General features: G+C 41.2%; 1 protein-coding gene across 4 annotated transcripts in view; it reads right to left on the bottom strand.

Moving 5' to 3' along the window:
- Positions 1 to 26,010, bottom strand: part of dync1i1a (dynein cytoplasmic 1 intermediate chain 1a) — a 143,814-nt gene that overhangs the window by 80,120 nt on the left and 37,684 nt on the right. The window contains exons 4-8 of one of the 4 annotated variants that reach the window (XM_078422337.1): positions 23,874 to 23,988; positions 18,771 to 18,912; positions 14,610 to 14,669; positions 14,061 to 14,173; positions 3,601 to 3,651 (exon numbers count right to left, since the gene is read on the bottom strand). In XM_078422337.1, coding sequence (XP_078278463.1) covers positions 3,601 to 3,651; positions 14,061 to 14,173; positions 14,610 to 14,669; positions 18,771 to 18,912; positions 23,874 to 23,988 — 481 coding nt within the window. The remainder of the gene's footprint in view (positions 1 to 3,600; positions 3,652 to 14,060; positions 14,174 to 14,609; positions 14,670 to 18,770; positions 18,913 to 23,873; positions 23,989 to 26,010) is intronic. The other 3 variants (XM_078422353.1, XM_078422346.1, XM_078422360.1) reach the window with 3 other exon arrangements.

Below are 26,010 nucleotides of genomic sequence, written 5' to 3'. Positions count from 1 at the left end.
CAATCTCCCAGATGTACCAGTGGACAGAGGTCCTAGGGTAACGGAGGAACTGAAGGAAATTCACATTAGGCAGGAAATGGTGTTGGGTAGACTGATGGGACTGAAGGATGATAAATCCCCAGGGCCTGATGGTCTGCATCCCAGGGTACTTAAGGAAGTGGCTGTAGAAATTGTGGACGCATTGGTGATCATTTTCCAATGTTCTATAGATTCAGGATCAGTTCCCGTGGATTGGAGGGTAGCTAATGTTATCCCACTTTTCAAGAAAGGAGGGAGAGAGAAAACGGGAAATTATAGACCAGTTAGCCTGACACCAGTGGTGGGAAGATGCTGGAGTCAATTATAAAAAAAGTAATCGCGGAGCATTTGGATAGCAGTAACAGGATCATTCCGAGTCAGCATGGATTTACGAAGGAGAAATCATGCTTGACTAATCTTCTGGAATTTTTTGAGGATGTAACTAGGAAAATGGACAAGGGAGAGCCAGTGTACCTGGACTTTCAGAAAACCTTTGGTAAGGTCCCACATAGGAGATTAGTGGGCAAAATTAGAGCACATGGTATTGGGGGTAGGATGCTGACATAGATAGAAAATTGGTTGGCAGACAGGAAACAAAGAGTAGGGATTAACGGGTTCCTTTCAGAATGGCAGGCAGTGACTAATGGGGTACCGCAAGGCTCGGTGCTGGGACCGCAGCAATTTACAATATATATTAATGACTTAGATGAAGGGATTAAAAGTAACATTAGCAAATTTGCAGATGACACAAAGTTGGGTGGCAGTGTGAACTGTGAGGAAGATGCTATGAGGATGCAGGGTGACTTGGACAGGTTGTGTAAGTGGATAAATGTTAGGTTATCCACGTTGGTGGTAAGAACAGAAAGGCAGATTATTATCTGAATGGTGTTAAGTTAGGAAATGGGGTAGTACAAAGAGATCTGGGTGTCCTTGTTCATCAGTCACTTAAAGTTAGCATGCAGGTACAGCAGGCAGTGAAGAAAGCAAATGGCATGTTGGCCTTTATGACAAGAGGAGTTGAGTATAGGAGCAAAGAGGTCCTTCTGCAGTTGTACAGATTTGAGGACGGACATTCTTGCTATTGAGTGCACCAGGTTAATTCCCGGAATGGCGGGACTGTCGTATGTTGAAAGACTGGAGCGACTAGGCTTGTACACACTGGAATTTATTAGGATGAGAGAGGATCTTATTGAAACATATAAGAATATTAAGGGATTGGACACGCAAGAGGCAGAAAACATGTTTCCAATGTTGGGGGATTCCAGAACCAGGGACCACAGTTTAAGAATAAGGGGTAGGCCATTTAGAATGGAGATGAGGAAATATTTTTTCACTCAGAGAGTTAGAAATCTGTAGAATTCTCTGCCTCAGAAGGCAGTGGAGGCCAATTCTCTGGATGCTTTCAAGAGAGAGTTAGATAGAGCTCTTCATGATAGCGGAGTCAGGGGGTATGGGGAGAGGGCAGGAACAGGGTACTGATTGTGAATGATCAGCCATGATCACATTGAATGGTGGTGCTGGCTCGAAGGGCCGAATGGCCTCCTCCTGCACCTATTGTCTATTGACTGCCCGATTCTACCGCCTGAGTCACCGCAGCACGGTGGCGCAGTGGTAGAGTTGCTGCCTTACAGCGAATGCAGCGCCAGAGACTCAGGTTCGATCCTGACTACGGGCGCCGTCTGTACGGAGTTTGTACGTTCTCCCCGTGGGTTTTCTCCGAGATCTTCAGTTTCCTCCCACACTCCAGACGTACAGGTTTCTAGGTTAATTGACTGGGTAATATGTAAAAATTGTCCCTAGTGTGCGTAGGATAGTGTTAATGTGCGGGGATCGCTGGGCGGCGCGGACTCGGAGGGCCGAAGGGCCTGTTTCCGTGCTGTATCTCTAAATCTAAATCTAAAAATCTATTGAGAGGTTGGAGTGGAAGACCAGTGATACCGTTAAAAATGGGGATTGTAGCCAAGTATGCTGCTAAAACGGTAGACAATATGGCCCAATGACCTGAACCTCCACCCAATATTTGCATCACCCCAACATTCCACCCCACCCCCATTTCCTGCTTTCATCTTTAAAAAAATACAACTGGAAGTGTCTTCTTTAGTCAAACTGTACCGAAGATTAAAAAACAACCCTTGTGCAGTTCGAACGTGGAAACTTGTCACTGTACGCCTTGATGAAGAAAATGTACACCAAACCAAGTCAGTCTGGAGAAGTGATCAAATAGTCCTTAAAAAAAGTGAAGGTAATTAAAAAAAGGCAGAACAGTTAAAAGTGGAACCAGAGAGCTAGTGTAAAATGGCATGTCAAAAGTAGGGGTAAAGGAACGAGGGAATACAGAGCAAGTCTGTATAAAAGAGATGTAGAATATTGTTTTTTGTTTGGGGAAGGGTGTGAAATAAGTGATGAAACATGAAGCAAGGATACTGCAGAGCTGGGGAATCATTGCCAATAGAGATCAGCAACTGCAGCTGTGACAAGATTAGAAGATAGACACAATACTCTGGAGTAACTCAGCGGGACAGGTAGTATCTCTGGAGAGAAGGAATCGGTGCCATTTTGGGTCGAGACCCTTCTTCAGACTGGATTAGAACTTGATTTGGGGTTTCATGGAGTGACAGCATTACCCCCAAAAAAAGAAATTAATGGAATTCAGGCACATATGAAAAAACTAATCTCAAAAGCTGGGAGACTAAATTTCAACCACATTAAGGGGGGATTATATGGTAAAACAGTGACAGCAGCAGAGAATGATTGTGGAGTGTCAGTCATTACTTTTTGAGTGCTACTTCTATGCTGAAGGAATGCACTTCTGCACATTAAATTTGTGTTTCTATAAGTTACTGAAAAAAGCTGATAACTCAAAAATGAAAACGTTTTCTTATGATGCGGAAGTGTGTTCCTTGTCCACAATTTTGTATTATGCTGCAATAAAGTCTTATGAAGAATAGAAAACAAACATTGCCACTGCTGGGCAAAACAAAATGGCATCTTATGGTTTCTTCTGCAATAATGAGAGAAAGATTTTAAAGGATTATCAGCAACCTCTCATACATTGTTACATTTTGTTTTCGGAAATTTGATTTGCTTAAAACAATACACAGCTTATTTTCTTTTTAAATCAATTGGTTGAAAATAACACAAGATAACTTATTTTACACTTTTAAATTCTATTTTGAAACAATTTTGCAATCACATACTTATCCAGCTACACAATTCTGAGGCATATTGTTTTTTTAAAATATTGAAATAGCTTGATTAAAAATACAAAAGAGTCTTTGTCTTCCATCACCCTGACAGATGCATGATACAATGGAATTGCTGACTAATCACAGCAATCAGTCTTCCATTTGGTATACATGTTTAATTAATCGTACCTTCATGAGAGAAACTAGGTGGTTGTGTGGTTAAAATAACTCCCATGGGATTTAAATGAAGTCCAGGGTCTTAAAATGGCCAATGTTTTATTTGGGGATTGCAGGGGAGATTCTAAATAAATTTAAAATGACTATACATATTTACTGCAGAGGTCAAAAAAGAACAAAATCTATACATTTAAAGAGAATTGAAAGAAGCAGTGCATACCTCCTGAAATCTTGAACGCTGCACTTACACAAGGGAAATACCAGTATTTCACTGCAATGATAGAAGCCACCTATTAAGATTTCACGCAAGATCCTGTATTTTAAACACATGGTTCTGAAACGTGCAGATAATTAAATTAATCTAATAATAAAAAAAATTAAATTCACTGCAATAAAGAAAAAAATTGGCCTTGCAATAAGGCAGAAAACATTGTAATTTAAAGGTTCCTAAACTTGGGCCTCTTGCAGGTGGGCTTATTTTATATTCAGAGCATTAGCAGTATATTTTCAAAGTTTTCATTAGGGCAAGGTTACCAGAATGATGGACAACGTGCATACAAGCACATGTGGGGTACAGAAAAGTGGAAGGTGCACGAGCAACAAAAACACACACCAAAACTCTGTTGCAAGCATAGCTAAAGGCTATGTCCAATCAAAGGGTTGTCACTGGTGTACTCAATGAATAAATGAGCTGCTTTGACAGGAAATTCCAACAGCAATTTTAATTCTGATCAGGCTTCAGGAAGTGGAAAGAATAAAAACACATCAATTATAATGACAGGAAGTCTTAAATAACATGGCAAACAGCTGCTGCCAGCAAACATGATGGCCTTTTCTTTAATTATTTAAAAGAAATGTTATACATTAGAAAGCAAGAAATTTCACCTAGAATGGAATACACAGGGTCACTATTTTTTTTCCAAGGGTCAAGTTACTTATTCACAAAATAATTTTGAAAGAGTACAATATGATTTATTTTTCCACTTCGGTGGAACATTTGAGAAAACGTCAACTTTGGGCAGTGGGAGGAGGCATAATTTCCCTTCCATCTCCATCTCACAAATTTTCACTTGTCAGAATGGTGTACTTGAACATCCAAAGAACACACAATTGTGGCTTTATAGAGCTGTGGGAGAAAAAAGACGATTTTCTTCTCTATTAGTGTTTTTTTCATAGTTGGTTCCAAAGTGTTATAAATGATGTTATGCTTGCAGAATGCTTTACAACATTGAGACTGCAGGAAATTGCTGTTTTGATATTTTAAAATGGACAAGCACCAGCAGAATCAGTTATTTCTAAGTGATGTTCCATTTGCCTTTTTAACACTCTTAAAACAAGTTTTTGTTTCTTGTGCTTTTATGTCACATGGTGTCTTCATTTTAATTTATTCAAGTATCAGTTTAACAATAGAAAACTGTAGCTGAAACTCTATGCAAAGATATAACATTTCTATATCTTAATTATATAGAAATTAAGCATTGCAATTCTGCCAAATGAAAGATGTTTTAGCAATCCAGATGTCTATTGGGAAATCTACAAAACCTGAGATTTTAACGCGACTAAAATTCTATTCTGCACAGGATTTTGTGTATGATTATGATACTCTAGTTACTTTTATAATTCACAAACTTTATAAAAGGATGCAGATATTCATAGGCCCACAGCCTGGGGCTACATCCAATCCTCATTCACTTCCTATTAATTATGTAGCTTGGTGCCTTGCACACAAAGCAGTTATTTTTATGATTGCAAAACACTTGCATTTTCAAAACAAAAATATAATGGGCAAGAAACTTTACTCAAAATGCAACAAATTTTATGCACAGCACAATTCATTTTCAGATCAAAAACAATTTTGCACAATTGACTTCGCTGCCACGAATCATCAGAGTATCTATGTGCTTAAAGTGTGCCTTTCCAGAGGGAACGTTCTCCAGGAAGCCATGACCTGCACAAATGCACAGTAAAAGCTCTCACCTCCATCTTGGCTAATGTGATACAACACGCCCAATCATTTCTCAAGTCTAAAGCATCGTCAAGTGGTGGTAGTGGTGGGGAAGATAGGTAGTGAGAGTTTCTCTAGACACTTGTTCAGAAGACAAAACAAAGACGAGAAAGTACAAGAAGTAGATGAATCCCAGGAAGAGGTTCATTGACATGATCATGGTGCATGTCCAAATGCCATAATGCTCCAAACCTCATTGATGTTCCAGTCACATCAACCAATTTGGGGGGAATGGGAGATAGATCCAAAATGCTGGAGTAACTCAGCGGGACAGGCAGCATCTCTGGAGAGAAGAAATGGGTGACGATTTGCGTCGAGACACTTCTTCGTGCAGGGGGGAATGGGAGCTGGTGTTAGGAAGTGAAAGATGTTCTCATCCCTAAAAAGCAATTACATTGGCCACTATAGGAAAGGCATGCTATGGCTACCATTGAGAGGACAAGGGTATTCGCCAAGGTAATCCTACAACTGTTATTTACAGGGTGTAACTGGGAGAAGAAAATACTTGTTTCTTCGTCCCATATAAACTCATCCCTCCTCCATTTTCCATACCCAAAATCCAAATCCGTCCTTGAGCAAATGATGAGAAGAGTTGGAAGACAAAAACTTACCATGACTTATGCTAACAGCTCAGATACAGACAGCACACATAAATTTGAGAACATAAGGGAAGGAGGGTTGTGAGACATTAGGCACAAGTACACAGCAGCAAGGCAGAGGCAAGAATCATATTGTAAGAAAGCTGATGTCTCAGCTTCTACTGCGATTCATCATACCCACCAACAGCACAAGTAGCTGCACAACCTCGTGCTCCATATTCATGACTATTTATCCACCAAGTAGCTTCCAATCTGCTACACCATTCTGGCCAACCTCAGTTACTCTTCTCCAAAACTATCCGGCACATTTGGCTCAACAGTGAGAACACGGCTATTTGTCGTGATGCAGGTTCTCAACCCAAAACAACGACCTTCCCTTTGCATCCCTTTGCATCCACAATTCAAACACAAATGGTGAAATTATTATTCGTCACCTACAACAGGACCCCACCACTGGCCACATCTTCCCATCCCCTCCCCTTTCTGCGTTCCGCAGAGACCGTTCCCTCTGTAACTCCCTGGTCCACTCGTCCCTTCCTACAAAAACCACCCAATCCCCGGGCACTTTCCCCTGCAACCACAGGAGATGCAACACCTGTCCCTTTACCTCCCCCCTCAACTCCATCCAAGGACCCAAACAGTCTTTCCAGGTAAGACAGAGGTTCACCTGCACCTCCTCCAACCTCATCTATTACATCCGCTGCTCTAGATGTCAACTTCTTTACATCGGCGAAACCAAACGCAGGCTCGGCGATCGCTTCGCTCAACACCTTCGCTCAGTCCGCCTTAACCAACCTGATCTCCCGGTGGCTGAGCACTTCAACTCCCCCTCCCACTCCCAGTCTGACCTTTCTGTCATGGGCCTCCTCCAGTGCCATAGTGAGGCCCACCGGAAATTGGAGGAACAGCACCTCATATTTCGCCTGGGCAGCTTGCAGCCCCTTGGTATGAACATTGACTTCTCCAACTTTAGATAGTTCCTCTGTCCCTCTCTTCCCCCTCCACCATTCCCAGATCTCCCACTGTCTTCCTGTCTCCACCTATATCCTTCCTTTGTCCCGCCCCCCTGACATCAGTCTGAAGAAGGGTCTCGACCCGAAACGTCACCCATTCCTTCTCTCCTGAGATGCTGCCTGACCTGCTGAGTTACTCCAGTATTTTGTGAATAAATACCTTCGATTTGTACCAGCATTTGCAGTTATTTTCTTACACTTATTGAACATGAGCTTCTGCGTGAAATAGACATTTCCAGTATCATCATCAACTATAATCTAGCTATTTTCTAGATTAGCTCATGCTAATCTAGAAAATGTGACTTTTAAATTGTAGTTTTGTTACTTTTGACATTTGAAATTGAAAAAGTAAATAGTTTATGTTTTAATATTTATGTGTATTTTTTAAATTTAAGGCCCCTTTATAACATTGTAGCTTAGCTTAATCCGGCCCTACTCAGCGGGCATTCAGCACCTCCGGAGAGAAGGAATGGGTGACGTTTCGGGTCGAGACCTTTCTTCAGACTAGTTAGGGATAAGGGAAATGAGAGATATAGACAATGATGTAGAGATAAAGAACAATGAATGAAAGATGTGCAAAAAAAGTAACGATCATAAAGGAAACAGGCCATTGTTAGCTATTTGTTGGGTGAAAACCAACAAATAGCTAAAAATTTGTTGGAGTTTAGAAGGATGAGAGGGGATCTTATAGAGACGTATAAAATTATAAAAGCACTGGACAAGCGAGATGATGCAGGAAAAACGTCCTCAATGTTGGGGGAGTCCAGAACCAGGGGCCACAGTCTAAGAATAAAGGGGAGGCCACTTAAAACTGAGGTGAGAAGAAACCTTTTCACCCAGAGGGTTGTGAATTTGTGGAATTCTCTGCCACAGAAGGCAATGGAGGCCAATTCATTGGATGAATTTAAAAGAGAGTTAGATAGAGCTCTAGAGGCCTGTGGAATCAAGGAATATGGGGAGAAGGTAGGCACAGGTTACTGATTGTGGATGATCAGCCATGATCACAATGAATGGCGGTGCTGGCTCGAAGGGCCAGATGGCCTCCTCCTGCACCTATTTTCTATGTTTCTAAAACGAGAAGCTGGTGCGACAGGTGGGGGAAGGATAGAGAGAGGGAATGCCGGGATTACTTGAAGTTATAGAAATCAATATTCATACCACTGGGCTGTAAGCTGCCCAAGCGAAATATGAGATGCTGTTCCTCCAATTCGCCTTTAGTCTCACTCTGACAATGGAGGAGACCTAGGACAGAAAGGTCAGTGTGGGAATGGGAAGGAGAATTAAAGCGTTTAGCATCCGGGAGATTAAGTAGGTACAGGCGGACTGAGCAAAGATGTTCAGCGAAACGATCGCTCAGTCTACGTTTGGTCTCGCCGATGCATAATAATCCACATCTTGAACAACGGATATAGTAGATGAGGTTGGAGGAAGTGCAAGTGAACCTCTGTCTAACCCGAAAGGACTGTCGGGGTCCCTGGACAGAGTCGAGGGAGGAGGTATAGGGACAGGTGTTGCATCTCCTGTGGTTGCAGGGGAAGGTACCTGGGGAGGAGATGGTTTGGGTGGAAAGGGATGAGTTAACCAGGGAGTTGCAGAGGGAACGGTCCCTGTGGAAGGCGGGAAAGGGTAGAGATGGGAAGATGTGACTAGTGTTGGGATCCCGTTGGAGGTGGCGAAAATTTTAGAGGATGATGTGTTGTTTGCGACGGCTGATGAGGTGAAAGGTAAAAACTAGGGGGACTGTCTCTGTTGCGACTAGGAGGAGGGGGAGCAAGGGCGGAGCTGCAAGGTACCAAGCAGGCCTTATCTATGATGGGAGAGGGGAACCCCAGTTCCCTAAAAAATGAGGACATCTTGGATGTCTTGGTATGGAACATCTCATCTTGGGCACAGATGCGGCGTAGACAGAGGAATTGGGAGTAGGGGATAGAGTCTTTGCAGAAAGCAGGGTGGGAAGAAGTGTAATCAAGATAGTCTTCAATTTTAATACTAAAAATAATAATGTTAAAATCTGTGTGGAGATCTTGACATTTGATTTACAATAGACATAATATTCCAAAACACAAGCAAAACAAGCTGAAGCATAGTCTTTGTGTCAATGGCAATTTATCAAAAGAAATTGATGAGCTCGACCTCTCTCTCCTCAAACAAAAATTAAAAGCAGAGCAAGATTAAATTCTTTGTAAGTACAATAATGTACATCCCGTTATCTAGGTCATGGACGCAGAAATAGGACCAAATGAGTTTCAACTGGGTGGGGGGACCGGGGACAGGGTGTGAGGGAAATCGGGCCTTAATTCAGGATCGAGGAGGGGATGCAGTGGGGGAATGAGAGTCTCAGATGGGTTTGAAGGGGAAGGGGGGGGGGGGGGGGGTGGAGGGAGGAGGGAAAATCAAGTTTACAAATTGAATATTTTACACAGAATTGAAACAGAGACATATATTCAGAGGAAGGAGGGAAAATCAAGTTTACAAATTGAATATTTTACACAGAATTGAAACAGAGACATATATTCAGAGGAAGGAGGCCAACCGTCAATTCTCGATGTGCAAATGTACAAGTGACAGGAATTCTCAACTTTTCTCTTTGGGTACTGATTCTTCATGGCTGCAGAGGGCAGTGCAGAGCAAGGACTGCAGTCCTCATTGTGAGGTTTCAGAACTCTAAGCAGGCTGATAAAGAATAAACCAGGTACCTACCACTACTTCAATGTGGGTCTATGCCTACTTTAGATTGGTTGTTTGGCTCAGAATACTACCATGATTTTATTTCCTATATTACTAGCCCTCCTACCTCCTGTTGCAAAATCACTTGCCAGTCTCACTGCAAGAAGTTGAACTGAAATATAAAAACAGAGATGTAATGCTGAGGCTCTATAATGCACTGGTCGGGCCACATTTGGAGTACTGTGAGCCAATGTGGGCCCCATATCGGAGGAAGGATGGATGTGCTGGCCCTGGAGAGGGTTAGAGAAGGTTTACAAGAATGATTACAGGAATAAGTGGGTTAGCATATGATGACCATTTTACAACACTGTGCCTCTACTCACTGGAGTTTAGAAGGTTGGGGGGGACCTCATTGAAACTTACAGAATAATGAAAGACATAGATAGATAGAGTGGATGTGGAAAGGATCTTTCCACTGGTGAGAGAGTCTCGGTCCAGAGGTCATAGCCTCAGAATTAAAGGGCACTCTTTTAGAAAGGAGGCGAGGAGGAACTTATTTAGGGTGGTTAATCTGTGGAACTCATTACCACAAAAGGCTGTGGAGGTCAAGTCAGTGGATATTTCTAAGGCAGAGATAGACAAATTATTGATTAGAATGGGTATCCAGGGTTATGGGGAGAAGGCAGGAAAATGGGATCAGCCATGATTGAATGGTGCAGTAGACTCGATGGGCCGAATGGCCTAATTCCATAACTTGTGAACTTGGGCTCTTATTAAACCAGCATAAAAATAAACCAAAATTCAATTTTCCCAGTACCTTTCATTGGTGAAAAAATTGCATTAATATCTAGCACTAATACTTACATAGTTCTCCTGCTCTTTACTGTAAAAGAACTTCAATCACCACCACTAGAGGGGGCCATGTATTTGCTCACCACAATAAGAAAGGAAATCTCATGATCATTTTTTTAATTTGTTATTCTAAATAAGCTGTTGTCACCATGACATATACATACTGAGACTATAAACTTGTTACTCCATTTATTATCATTAATTTATCAACAGACATCACAGCAGGAGATCTGTGCGAGTTACATTTAACTGAAGATGGCTACTTTTCCCTGATTAAGTTTCCAATCTTGTAGCAATGAAAACATATCTAATAGAAGTCCAGTTCCACTATATCATCAGTTCCTGGATAATCCCCCTCCTAGGCAGTGATGTTAATTAACAAAGTAATCAAGGAATCACACAACCTCCAGATTGAAAACAATGGTACGAATGCTAATCAAGTAAAATGTTTTACACTTGGAACATTGCTGATTCTTCACACTTAACTATACAAAAATTCAAATTCATTCACTTGTAGCAAAACCACATGTAGTTCCATCATAGGTGCTCACTTGCACTTCCAATTTTTGATTTTCAACACTTATGATAGTAATTAGCATAAGCACAAATAACTAGAATGGAATGTTCACATGTATCAATTCCCCATCACAGCTTCTGCCAAGTGGACACAAGGTTCTTATGCATTTATGCAACCACAGCAATATATTTCACATGATAAATCAAATTATCAAGGATCAATTTATCCCAAAGAGGAGGAAAGATTCTAAGGGGAGTAAGAGGCGCCCGTGGCTGACAAAGGAAGTCAAGGACAGCATAAAAATAAAAGAGAAGTATAACATAGCAAAGAAGAGCGGGAAGCCAGAGGATTGGAACTCTTTTAAAGAGCAACAGAAGATAACTAAAAAGGCAATACGGGGAGAAAAGATGAGGTACGAGGGTAAGCTAGCCAATAATATAAAGGAGGGTAGTAAAAGTCTTTTTAGGTATGTGAAGAGGAAAAAAATAGTCAAGGCAAATGTGGGTCCCTTGAAGTCAGAAGCAGGGGAATTTATTACGGGGAACAAGGAAATGGCAGACGAGTTGAACCGGTACTTTGGATCTGTCTTCACCAACGAAGATACAAACAATCTCCCAGATGTTCTAGTGGCCAGAGATCATAGGGTGACGGAGGAACTGAAGGAAATTCACATTAGGCAGGAAATGGTGTTGGGTAGACTGATGGGACTGAAGGCTGATAAATCCCCAGGGCCTGATGGTCTGCATCCCAGGGTACTTAAGGAGGTGGCTCTAGAAATCATGGACGCATTGGTGATCATTTTCCAATGTTCTATAGATTCAGGATCAGTTCCTGTGGATTGGAGGGTAGCTAATGTTATCCCACTTTTTAAGAAAGGAGGGAGAGAGAAAACGGGAAATTATAGACCAGTTAGTCTGACATCAATGGTGGGGAAGATGCTGGAGTCAATTATAAAAGAAGAAATTGCAGAGCATTTGGATAGCAGTAACAGGATCGTTCCGAGTCAGCATGGATTTAAAAAGAGGAAATCATTCTTGACTAATCTTCTGGAATTTTTTGAGGATGTAATTAGGAAAATTGACAGGGGAGAGCCGGTGGATGTGGTGTACCTTGACTTTCCGAAAGCCTTCGACAAGGTCCCACATAGGAGATTAGTGGGCAAAATTAGAGCACATAGTATTGGGGGTAGGGTACTGACATGGATAGAAAATTGGTTGGCAGACAGAAAGGAAAGAGTGGGGATAAATGGGTCCCTTTCAGAATGGCAGGCAGTGACTAGTGGGGTACCGCAAGGCTCGGTGCTGGGACCACAGCTATTTACAATATACATTAATGACTTGGATGAAGGGATTAAAAGTACCATTAGCAAATATGCAGATGATACAAAGCTGGGTGGTAGTGTGAACTGTGAGGAACATGCTATGAGGTTGCAGGGTGACTTGGACAGGTTGTGTGAGTGGGCGGATGCATGGCAGATGCAGTTTAATGTGGATAAGTGTGAGGTTATCCACTGGTAGTAAGAACAGGAAGACAGATTATTATCTGAATGGTGTCAAGTTAGGAAAAGGGGACGTACAACGAGATCTGGGTGTTCTAGTGCATCAGTCACTGAAAGGAAGCATGCAGGTACAGCAGGCAGTGAAGAAAGCCAATGGAATGTTGGCCTTCATAACAAGAGGAGTTGAGTATAGGAGCAAAGAGGTCCTTCTGCAGTTGTACAGAGCCCTAGTGAGACCGCACCTGGAGTACTGTGTGCAGTTTTGGTCTCCAAATTTGAGGAAGGATATTCTTGCTATTGAGGGCGTGCAGCGTAGGTTTGCTAGGTTAATTCCCGAAATGGCGGGACTGTCATATGTTGAAAGACTAGAGCGACTAGGCTTGTATACACTGGAATTTAGAGGAATGAGAGGGGATCTTATCGAAACATATAAGATTATTAAGGGGTTGGACACGTTAGAGGCAGGAAACATGTTCCCAATGTTGGGGGAGTCCAGAAGTAGGGGCCACAGTTTAAGAATAAGTGGTAGGCCATTTAGAACGGAGATGAGGAAATGTTTTTTCAGTCAGAGTTGTAAATCTGTGGAATTCTCTGCCTCAGAAGGCAGTGGAGGCCAATTCTCTGAATGCATTCAAGAGAGAGCTAGATAGAGCTCTTCATGATAGCGGAGTCAGGGGGTATGGGGAGAGGACAGGAACGGGGTACTGATTGAGAATGATCAGCCATGATCACATTGAATGGTGGTGCTGGCTCGAAGGGCCGAATGGCCTACTCCTGCACCTATTGTCTATTGTCTAAATTTGTGATACCATTTGCCCAATCGTGTTCATTCCCATATCTTCTATCTTTTCTCCCATGATACTGAACATTTAAATCTGATTTTCTAATCTTCACTCTAACTTTCAGGTCTTTTGTCCTGCTCTTCCTTCCAACCCACAAAAAAAGCATTTCTGGAATACCATTTATCCAAATTTAGTCCCACCTTTCCTGCAATGAAACAATCCTGTTACCTTTGGAATACATTATAATCACAAGTATTACAATTTAGGAGGTGGGAATTAAAGTAAAATGTCAAAATTAAAGCTGATAGTGAACACCAAACTTGATAGAGTTTTCTTTTGTTAAGTAAGTAAAGATAAGGTTTCAATTTTTAACTAAAAGGGGGCTCAAAGTCCAGGACAAGAGGTATCCTGAATAGTTTACCAGCTGGGCTTGAAGTGAAAGGACATGGGGAAGTTGGTGAAAGCAAATGGGGGAGAATGCAAGGCAAGTATAGATAATGCACAGGGGAGGACATAGAAGGGAAAAAGCAAATACATTGCAGAAAAGAGCTTGTGTATTAGGTGGTGTGGAAATTTGGCAAATGTATGGGGTGGGGCAACAAACAGGTGGATGCAAGAGGGACAGTCACAAAGAAATAAGTTTGGATTCATGGGATGTGAACAAACTGAATGATATATTTGGCATATTATGTTTTACTTGCAAGACATTTTTAGCTCAGCAACATCAAGCTCATTGGTGAAAGATACCTTCTGGTTCACGAGCAATTGGCGTTTGGGTCTCTTTGGAGTACGACACCACCTCGCGAGGTAAAAAATCAACTTGGGTAATTTTCGAAATCACAAGTTTAGGCAAGCGGCGGCTGTATTGAACAGAAGAGTAGAAAGGTTGTAATTTCCGTTTTAGTATGGAACTGGTGCTATTTTCTTTAATATACACTGAACTTCACTGACTAACAAATCACATTTTAGAAAAGTGAGGAAATTAGAACAGCCCATATTAATAAAACGTTAGTGCCCAACATTGTAATTCAGATGCTCCTGCCCTGCTAATCTCCAATTTTCTTTAAAGTGATATCCATGTACATTTTCAAATAGACATTTGCCACTTGAAGTTATCACACAGGCAACATTAAAGTTTGAACTTAATCTGCAGTTCCTTCTTACACATTAAAGTTTAAACAATTATTAAAATCAATTTGACATTCAACTATATCAAAAATCATCTAATAGCTTTATAAAGCATGACAACAATAACCTCCATCACAGAATGATGGTGAATATTAAACAATTACATACCCAAGATCTGAGTCAGACTGCAGCTGCAGAACAGAAGGATCGGTATCCCATTGTAGTGCTCTAATTAGATCATCCAACAATACAAAGAGACATTATGTCAGCAGAACATTAACTGATAAGAATACTTGATTACTGAGTGGAAAGAACATAAGACAATTAACAAAATGTGCTTTATTGTACCACCAGCAAATTCAGTATAACACACTTTATTTCAGACTTCTAGTACCAACAGTGATTTTATGTTGAACACAGAACTGAGTTATTGCTATTGGTAATGATGAACAATGTTATTAATGTGTCATCTGGCCCATGATTTTTTTTAAAAGATGCCCAATTTCCAAAATTCTAGAAGATGCCCAATTTTTATTGCCCGCTGAGCACAAAAAGCATCACATCACTAGCATAACAGAATTTTTTAAGTCCCTGCTGGATTTGTATTTCAAGTATTCTTTAAATTTACATCACAGAAGTGCGCCATTACACAGCACACATACCTTTTCCAATATAATTGTTAATGTCAATGCTCACACTTAAAAATGCTCAGTCTCATGATAATATGCAATGAATTTAATATTGAGATATTTGTTTTTACATTTATTTTTATTTTTTATTTTGCCCTTTTCTCACTTCAGTCCTATATAGGAAACAAGTTAACTAGTTCAATTTTCATTTCACTTTCATCTGCGTCCCCATATTAAAATCAACCTTCTACAGTCGATTGTTAGAAAATTCAACAAGGATTTGGCTATCTCCAATGGCTATTGCATAAATATTGATGTTTCATAGGCATTTGGAAAGCATTCAGCAGCATCTTATTTGTACAGTATCTTACATTTGTACTATACTACCTTCCTCACAAATATATTCATGAACACAATTAGTCTGGTGATACAGTGCGAAAACAGGCCCTTCAGCCCACCAATTCCGTGCTGACCAGCGATCTCCTCACACCAACACTAACCTACACACACTACTCCTCGTTACTCCTTTACTCAAATCCTCTTGTTTTGAAGGCCAACATGCCATTGGGTTTCTTCACTGCCTGCTATACCTGCACGCTTACTTTCAGTGACTGGTATACAAGGACACCCACGTCTAATTTCACTTCCCCTTTACCTAATCTGACACCATTGAGATAATAATCTGCCTCCTTGTTTTTGCTACCAAAGTGGAAACCTCACATTTATCTACATTATACTGTATCTGCCATGCATCTGCCCACTCACTCAACCTGTCCAAGTCACCCTGCAACCTCCTAACATGCTCTTCGCAGTCACATTGCCACCCAGCTTTGTGTTATCTGCAAATTTGCTAGTGCTACCTCTAATTCCATCATCCAAATCATGAATATATATTGTAAATAGTTGCAGCCCCAGCGCCGAGCCTTGCGGCAGTCCACTCGCCACTGCCTGCCATTCTGAAAAGGACCCGTTTATTCCTACTCTTTGCTTCCTGTCTGCCAACCAATTCTCTATCCATGTCAATACCCTACCCCCGATACCATGTGCTCTAATTTTGCTCACCAATCTCCAGTGTGGGACCTTATCAAAGGCTTTCTGAAGGTGTCTAGATACACTACATCCACTGGCTCTCCTTCATCCATTTTACTTGTCACATCCTCAAAAAATTCCAGAAGGTTAGTCAAGCAGGATTTTCCTTCATAAATCGATGCTGACTTGGACTAATCCTTTTACTGCTATCCAAATGCGCCGTTATTATCCTTTTAATAATTGACTCCAGCATTTTCCCCACCACTGATGTCAGGCTAACCGGTCTATAATTCTCCGTTTTCTCTCTCGCTCCTTTCTTGAAAAGTGGGATAACATTTCCATTCTTTTTTTCTTTGCAGTAACAAGTGTATTAGTAAAAGAAAAAAATTGATCGAGTAACTCAGCCTGTCAGGCATCTCCTCTGGAAAACATGGATAAATGACGCTTCAGGCCAGGACACCCTTCTTCAGACTAATTGTAGTACAAGGAAAACTGCTGGAAAAGAGGTTTGACTCAGGAGAGAGGGAGTGGGGTAAAATAAAAGCTTGAAAATGCAAGCTAGATATAGGTGAAGGGGACTTTTCATTGGCAGATGGATGGACTAAGGCTAGAGATGTACAAACAAAAGTGTGCGATAAGGAGACAAGGATAGAAGATGCATGAAATGTGAAGCCAGAGGAAGGAAAATAGTTGGAAGGCATCAGGGAGAGGGGAAAAGGAGAAAGGGGGGGCATCTAGGTGGGCCACAGGGAAGAGACGGGGAAAGAAAGGGTAGGGTGGTGCCTGAAGGTTAGTTATCTAAAATAAGAGCATTCAACAATTGGACAATCCAACAGTTCAATTCTCCAGTTGTATACAAGTTCTAACCCCAAACACCTCCCCCACCCCCTTTTGCTTCACAATCCACAATTCTTCAAACTTGATGCAGACCTGCTGTTCTTATCGCTGGCCTTTGTTCCAATTATCTGCATGTCAAATAACCCTCCTTGCCCATGTCAACTTATTACCTGCTGTGCTTTGTCCTGCCTTTCCCCTTTCCAAGCTTTCTCCTTCCCCCACCTCCCCAAAATGTCACCTATCCACATTGATGTCCATAATATAGCATTTATTCGTTTCTACACTAAAAATCACCAAAATGTTCCTAAACACCAAATCATGAGCTATTATTCCCAATTATTAAAATCCAATTAGTAAAATACTGCCTGCATGCAAGATCATGACACTTACACAGCTTTATTTAACTGTTTATTTATTCCCATCTAATTAAAGCTGTAGACCTAGAACTGAAATCCTACTGATGTGTTTTAATTACGATTATGGTTTTTTTCCCATACTTACTTTAAGAATTTAATTTAAATATAGACACTGCAATCCTAGGTGTTTTCCAATTACAATACCATCAGTTGATTAATTTTGGTTCAGTACAAGAACAGTATGAGAAGGGCTTAGGGAAGCAACCGTTAAAAAAAAACTTTAAAACACAAACACAAAGACCAGGCAAGACAATCAATACGTTATTTAAGAGTGCCAAATACAGTGATCACTGGCAGCAATCTGGGAGATAGCTCAACGAGCAAAGATTCACCTACTTATCTACAGAATTTCCCTTTGATGTGTTGTTTACTGTAGATAACACAGGCATTTTTCCCTCTTCCGAATGATCTTATAAAAATTATAAATAATACACCTCCGAAAGACACAGAAGAGGGGAACAAGCAGGTTTCCTTGTAAAGTATGCCAATTTTTTTTTAAATCTTCAAATTTAAAAAGAAAAGGCAGGTCCTGGAATGATTGAGCACATTTTGCCTCATGCTATAGTCTTGCGCAACTGATGTCAAGAAGTATTGAACGTAATATACTTCCTGTTCCCAAGAGCAGCAGAACCCAATGGGACACCGTTTACTTGAAGACTGTAAACTATTTGCTGTTACTAATTGTATAATTGAACAACTTTTGTGAATGTATTGATTGAACCATATTGTAGTAAACCATGTTTTTGCAATAGCCATCCAGGTAGTGACGACAGGAGGATTGCCAGCCTGTTGAAATTTCTCCATCTCAGTCCCAAACGAATCTACATGTTAATCTGAGACTATGCCCCTAGCCCTCAGACAGGCTATATAATCCTCACAGCATCTAGCCTGCTTCGCCTTTAAGAATTTAAATGTCAATGAGATCTTCTCTAATTCGTCTAAATAGTAAAGAATATGGTCCTGGCCTACTCAATCTCTCCTCATCAGGCAAACCCGCTATCCTTGGAACCAGTATTGTGCACTCCCTGTGGTAAATACATCCTTTCTGAGACAAGGTAACCAAAGCCATACACAAAACTTCAAATTTGGTCTCCCCACATGGACCTATACAATTGTAATAAGATTGTCATACTCCTGCATTAGAGCCCTCTCATTATAAAGGGCTGACATACCAACTGTCCTCATAATCACCAAAACCAAACCATTTTACTTCGAAGGTATCACAAAATGCTGGAGTAACTCAGCAGGTCAGGCAGCATCTCTGGAGAGGAATGTGTGACGTTTCGGGTCAAGACCCTCCAAACCATTTCACTTGATGGCTACCGATTAATGATGGTGTAATAGTGCCAATGCCATCTTTGTAGAAATTAGTCAATAAAGATACAAACACAAAATCAAGTCACGAAAATGCAAATTACCTTCCACCATGTCCACCGTCTACCGAATCCTGGCTTCCAGCTTCACTGGGCGTGCTCACTGATTTCGAGGAGGGAGACATGGGGGTTGGGACTAAATAATGAAAATAACAGGCATCCCATGTTACTAATTGCAAAGGCTGCACTGATGGTGCGCAGTGTCAAACATGAAGCAAAACAAAAAAAAGCGAGATTTAAATAAATGTGGAATATGCAAACAAAAATGGAATTGCAATGGTGAAAGCCAAAAGAAAAAGAGGGAAGAAAACAAGAGGGAAGAAAGTCAAATGAACATTTAATTTTTATTTTTGCAAAAATAATTATTCAAAATGAGTTTGGAATGTGCACGGTCACATTAAAATGCATCAGGGTTTCAGCTTCACCATAAAATTGCTGGTAAAAATACAAATGGACCAAATGTGTGCTGCTTTTTGCAATGTTTCAGAGACTACCAGCGCCACATTGGCAAGCAAAAGCAACATGATACTCCCAGAAATAAATCATTTTGTGTCGTTCTTCCACTCCAACATATAAAAATAATGATCTTCTCGATAAAGTACCAGAATATTTTACAGTTTACTCTAGTGGAGGAAACATGTTTTGCATGTATCCAAGGACTTAAAATGCAAGGTATTTGATTAGATTTTCAAATTGCAGCTGAAACCCTCAGCAAAAACATTAATATGTACATAAATAGTAAACCCTTGTTATAACAGACCATAGGGGGGAATGGTATCCGTTAGTGCCGATTGTCCTTTAAAACCGAGTAAGGTATTATCATTGTATATAGTTGAAACAAAGAACTGCAGATGATAGTTAATAGACAGGACATAAAATGCTGGAGTAACTCAGCAGGTCAGGCAGTATCGCTGGAGAACATGGATGAGTGACATTGGAATCCTTCTTCAGACTGATTCAGTCTGCTGAGTTACTCCTGCACTTTGTGTTGTTTCACCTTAAACTAGGCACCAATGCCGCTGGTCAACATCAGTGAGATCTTTTTCACCGGTTAATGTGTCTATTGTTGTGGCTCACGTTGTAGCCCCCGGCAATGGCACTTTCTTCAGACTGCTGCCAACGACAATGAGGCTCCCTCCCCTCTCACCAGCTGTTGCTTCCAATGTGGAGTAGGTCAGCAACTCCAGGGGAGGTCATGGCGGGGGTTGGGGGGTATTGAGGCTGACTGGATGGAGTGACAGGAGTAGGCGGTGGCAGCAGTCGAGCGGGAAACAGACAAAGCAACGCCGACAACAAGCAGGTGAGAGGGGAGGGAGCCCCACAGTGACCAAGCGTGTCCCGTCATTGGCAGCAGCCTAAAGAAAGCGCGTCCCCATGGGGCCACAACAGGGGCTGCAACAAAGGCCGTTTCAAACGGACTGTGCGGTGGGTGAAGGGCTCGTTGGAAGCTGGGAGTCTAAAAGGCCCAGGAGACGATCCTATATCCGAAATCCATTATAAAGAGGTCCATTAAAACAAGGGTGTACTGTAATGTGTAATTATGTGTACATTTACTCTGAATCCTAATAAAAATACCATGAATTAAATCAAAAACCTTTAAGAAATAGCCAAACAAAAGTCAACATAACATTAAAATATACAGTGCATAGCTCACATTGCAGAAAGCATATGGTTTGGAAAAAAAACACATACATACAAAACATTAATACATTTAAGGAAATTTAACAACTGGGGTTAGGAGGGAGAGAAAGATCAGCCATGATTGAATGGCGTAGACTTGATGGGCCGAATGGCCTAATTCTGCTCCTATCACTTATGACAACCAATATCAATGATTTTTGCAGTTATCTACATGCTTATTTTATATGTCTTAACGAATTCGACAAAGAATCAGTTCAAAGGTTCAGCTGAAAATAAAAGTCTAATGCAATCCTCATTTAGGCGACCAAAGCATTATTACATAAAAACACAAAATTGCACCCATTTAAAAAGATGCCAAGGCAAATAAATAAAAACATGATCAGAAAGTCTTGATTTATACAGGTGTCAGAGGTTATGGGGAGAAGGCGGGAGGAGGGAGGGATAGATCAGCCGTGATTGAATGGCAGAGTAGACTTGATGAGCCGTATGGCCCAATTCTACTCCTATCACTTATGATCTTTTGAAGGTTGATTTTTAGGAGCATCTCAAGGAGGCAAGAGACCCTAATAGGTCATTGTAGCAAATGCCACACTCGAGCACCTTGGTAGCATCAGGGATATGGAAAAAAAGCCAGAAGAGGAAGGTTCTTGGAGGAGATAAAGAAGTGGGTGCAGAGAAAATGTCAGTGATTGATCAGATTAAAATTGAAACAAGTGAGTATAGTAGCCAGATGGGGAGGTGATATGGTCACCCACGTTAAATAGTTGACAATTGTATGTCAGGTTGGAGGCCAGTGTCTAGTGGAGTACCCCAAGGATCTGTGTTGGGTCCACTGTTGTTTGTCATTTACATTAATGATCTGGATGATGGTGTGGCAAATTGGATTAGTAAATATGCAGATGATACTAAGATAGGTGGAGTAGTTGATAGTGAGGTAGATTTTCAAAGTCTACAGAGAGACTTGGGCCTTTTGGAAGGGTGGGCTGAAAGATGGCAGATGGAGTTTAATGCTGATAAGTGTGAGGTGCTGCATTTTGGTAGGACAAATCAAAATAGGACGTACAGGGTAAATGGTAGGGAATTGAGGAATGCAGTGGAACAGAGGGATCTGGGAATAACTGTGCATTGTTCCCTGAAGGTGGAATCTCATGTGGATAGGGTGGTGAAGAAGGCATTTGGTATGCTTGCCTTTATAAATCAGAGCATCGAGTATAGAAGTTGGGATGTAATGTTAAAATTGTACAGGGCATTGGTGAGGCCGAATCTGGAGTATGGTGTGCAGTTCTGGTCGCCAAATTATAGGAAGGATGTCGACAAAATGGAGAGGGTACAGAGGAGATTTACTAGAATGTTGCCTGGGTTTCAGCACTTAGGCTACAGAGAGAGGTTGAACAGGTTGGGTCTTTATTCTTTGGAGCGTAGAAGGTTGAGGGAGGACTTGATAGAGGTTTTTAAAATTTTGAGAGGGACGGACAGAGTTGACGTGGGTAGGCTTTTCCCTTTGAGAGTGGGGAAGATTCCAACAAGGGGACATAGCTTCAGAATTGAGGGACAAAGGTTTAGGGGTAACATGAGGGGGAACTTCTTTACTCAGAGGGTGGTGGCTGTATGGAATGGGCTTCCGGTGGAAGTGGTGGAGGCTGGCTCGATTTTATTATTTAAGAGTAAATTGGATAGGTATATGGATAAGAGGGGATTAGAGGGTTATGGTCTGAGTGCAGGTAGATGAGACTAGGTCAGGGAGAATGGTCGGCGTGGACTGGTAGGGCCGGACAGGCCTGTTTCCATGCTGTAGTTGTTATATGTTATATGTTATATATATGATATCATTTGTGACTTTGATCAAAACAATCCTAGAACCATGACAGTAACCTGACTGGAGGGACTTAACAAGGAGCTCAGGGTTGGATGTACATGAATTTGGGAGGCAAAACATGCAACGAAGGGAAGCGGGGGGAAATTGAGATCAAGATGTTTTTAGGATTAGTCATAGAACATGGAAACAGCCCCTTCAGCTCAATGCATCCCAAGACATCGATCCGAGGAAGTCCCATTTTCCTGCATTTGTCCCATATTCTTCTAAACCTTTTCTATCCATGAACCTGTCCAAGTGTCTTTTAAATGCCAGTTAGTCCAGTACCTACAGCTTCCTCCAGTCGCTCATTCCATGTACACACCACCTTCCGTGTAAAATAAAATTACATTGCAGGTTCCTATTAAATCTTTCCTCTTTTAATTAGCAAGTCAGGCAGCATCTCTGTCGAACATGGATAGGTGACGTTTTGGATCAGTAATCCTGCTTGCTGCATTTTTGGGGTTTTAGTCATGTTAATGCAATAAACAGATAAAGCACAGACCCTTGTGGAACACCACTGGTCACGTCTCCAATCTAAATAACAATTTCCTATTACCACTTCTGACCCCCAACCCAAGACAACTTTACTAACAGTCAAGCGATATGAGAGAAGAGGTGGATAGATTTGTAAAATGGGGGAAAATAACAGAGAAATTTTGGATTGCATGAGAGTCAGCACAGATTTAAATTTAGCAGGCAGCCAGAAAGGGAAGTAGAAAGGTCTGGAGTCTATTGGGAATAGAGAAATTGAGATGCAGGAGGTGAATATCAGACAAGGACATGGCATGTAATGTCCTACTCCTGGTTCTTTATCTTCTGTTCTTGTATAAGGGTTTAGTTCATTCGCTCTCCTCTTGCTTGGCAGTTTTTCCACAATTTCTCAAGTTACATTCTTGCCAATTTTTCTTTTTAGTCTACTGGATTTTTTGCCAGTGCTGTCTCCTCTACAAGCTTTCAATGAGGTTTTTTTTCCAAACTATGCCACAAATCGACAAAATTGCTGCCAGCATCACTATTTTCCAACAGAATTGTAATCACTAACATCACTTCCCTGTTAAGCTATATAATGAATTATTTTAACTTGCCTTCTATGCCCTTAGTGTCCACTCACCCATGAAAGTGTTAAAAATGAACAGTAACTTTCATGAACTTTTTTCTACTTACTTTAGGATGATTAGGCAAGACATGGGGAAATGGGACAGACAAGACTGCTCTGCTGGGAGGTGGCACGGATCCCATGCACCAAATGGCCTTCTGTAACACAATTGCACTGAAGACATTGATCATCGGTTTATCTCGATGAAAGAATTCCAATAACTGGGCAAAATGTGTAGATGGGAGAAGCGTTGCATCAAAAGTGACAACAGTGTTATTCTTAGGCAGAATAGGAAAGTAAAATTAAATATATAACTAATCAAAACTAAATTTTTTATACATCAAAAAGAACACAATTAGTAAATTGTCAAAATAATTAGAAAGTAGATCAAATATAAACTCTTGAAAGATTTTATCCTTGGTTCTTTATATATCATTACTTTACACTCGTGCCCAGGATTCTTCACTTTCAAAATTATGAGTAGTCATCCGGAGCTTGTGCAAAATAAAATAATCAGCATTAACAAAGTCACACTGTACGATACACAGCTCCTTACCTAGTGCTGGCTCTGGGGCTATGCCTATGCTCTGTAGCAAAGCCTCAGTCTCCCTACGTTTGCGATCAAGATCAGAGTCCTCAGGTGGAACCTCTTTCTTCTGGTGCAACTCAGCCTGAAAGGACAACAGAAAACTCCACTAAATTAATCATTGTTGGAAGGTACTGCAGATGCTGGTTTAAACCGAAGACAAAATGCTGGAGTAACTCAATGGGACTGGCAGCGGATTGTGACCCGAAACGGCACCCATTCCTTCTATCCAGAGATGCTGCCTGTCCCGCTGAGTTACTCCAGCATCATGTCTATCTCCACTAAATTAATTCTGGATAAATGTTGTTTTCCACGTCTGGAAATAAAAACTTGCACTTTCACCTCTGAATTGTATAAAGCATGAACCAAATGCAATAGCACAATTTAGTCAGGACTATTTTACTTTTCCCTCAAAGCCAATTAAGAAAAATATTAATTCATCCAAAAATATGATTGGTATGTTTAAGAGGAGACAACGAATGGGTAAAAGTTTCCTTTTCACTGGACACCATTAGATTCACTGAACAAAGCAGCGGAAAATTATCCTGACTAGATTCCTACCCGATAAAAAACCCACACTATTTATCCCTCTGTGTAACTGCCCACAGAGGGCACATAATGATCAACCTCTTAAATATCTCTTCTATAAACACACAGCCAGTACACAACATAGTGGAAACAATTAAATAAAATTATGAGAGGCATAGGTAGGGTAGACAGTCAGAATCAGCCCCCCACCCCCAAGATGGAAATATAAAATAGAGGGCATAGCCTGAAAGTGAGAAGGGCAAGTATAAAACACAAGAGTGGTGAGTGGCTGGAACGCACTGCCAGAGGTTGTGGTGGGGGCAGGTAATGACATTTAAGAGACTTTTGGATAGACACATGAATATGCAAGGATGGAGGGATATGGGTTATATGCAAGCAGACGAGAATGGTCTTGGTATCATGCTCGACACAGATGTTGTGGGGTTAAAGGCCTATTCCTGTACTCTCCTATTCGAAGTACAGACTACCTAAATCCAACCTAGAAAAAATAAGAAGTTTTGTAGTAGAGCAGCTCCAGAGTCAGGGAGCAGATTCAAGGTGGAATTTAGATAAACAGCAAGGACTGGCAGCAACTGAGTGAAAACATCAGAGCCAAGACCTACTTCAGAGACCTGGCAAGTGTTGTAAACTACACGACACTCCTCCATTTCTAAAGATGGTAACACATAATTCTTATCCTAAACGTAATGACATTTGTCTGAGGTTTATAGAGAAGCCAAAACAATCACTTACTAGACATTGCAAAGTACAGGGCTGGGTAATTCAAGGGTGTACATAATTATGACGAATGATATTTCCCCTTTTGATAAATGCCAAACAAGAGAATTCTCATTAATTCCAGTGGCAAAAATTTCAATGTCCAATCAGCATATCACACCCATAAGAAACTCCAGCAAAAGTAAGTGCAATGGCTGACAAACATCCTTTTACTACATTAAATAATGATGTCATATCTGCAGGGCTGATCATCCAATTCGTCCCAATGAAATCAGAGCAGGTAGTAAATAAATATGCACGGGTTTCAGCAACTAATAAATATTACATGCACAACAGCACGACCACAGACCCAGAAAGGAGGGTGGTTACAATTGTGAATTGCCATTTCCAATCCTTCCTTACCAACTCACCCAGTTTGAAAATTCATTCCAATTAAATTTTAAGCTAACTCTAGAAGTGAACGTTTAGTCATCTCCAACACTGAAATTGTAGTGAATTCAAAGCAGGCCATTGGGACCATTGCACATGGGGCATTTTGATCGGGGTGGGCAATATGGGCCAATGGGTCTGTTTCCACCGAATGTAGACATGTAAAATGCTGGAGTAACTCAGCGGGTCAGGCTGCATCTCTGGAGAGAAGGAATGGGTGACGTTTCAGGTCGAGACCCTTCTTCGGACTGATGTCAGGGGATGTGGTGGGACAAAGATAGGGTGTAGTAAGAGAGAGGAATACTAGTGGGAGAACTGGGAAGGGGGAGGGGATAGAGACGGAAAGCAGGGACTATCTGAAGTTAGAGAAGTCAATGTTGATACCGCTGGGGTATAAACTACCCAAGCGAAA

This window comes from Rhinoraja longicauda, chromosome 2 (genome assembly GCF_053455715.1).
Source record: "Rhinoraja longicauda isolate Sanriku21f chromosome 2, sRhiLon1.1, whole genome shotgun sequence".
In the NCBI taxonomy this organism is placed as follows: Eukaryota; Metazoa; Chordata; class Chondrichthyes; order Rajiformes; family Arhynchobatidae; genus Rhinoraja; species Rhinoraja longicauda.
The sequence above is the reverse complement of the archived record's forward strand: the minus strand, read 5'-3'. Positions and strand labels throughout refer to the sequence as shown.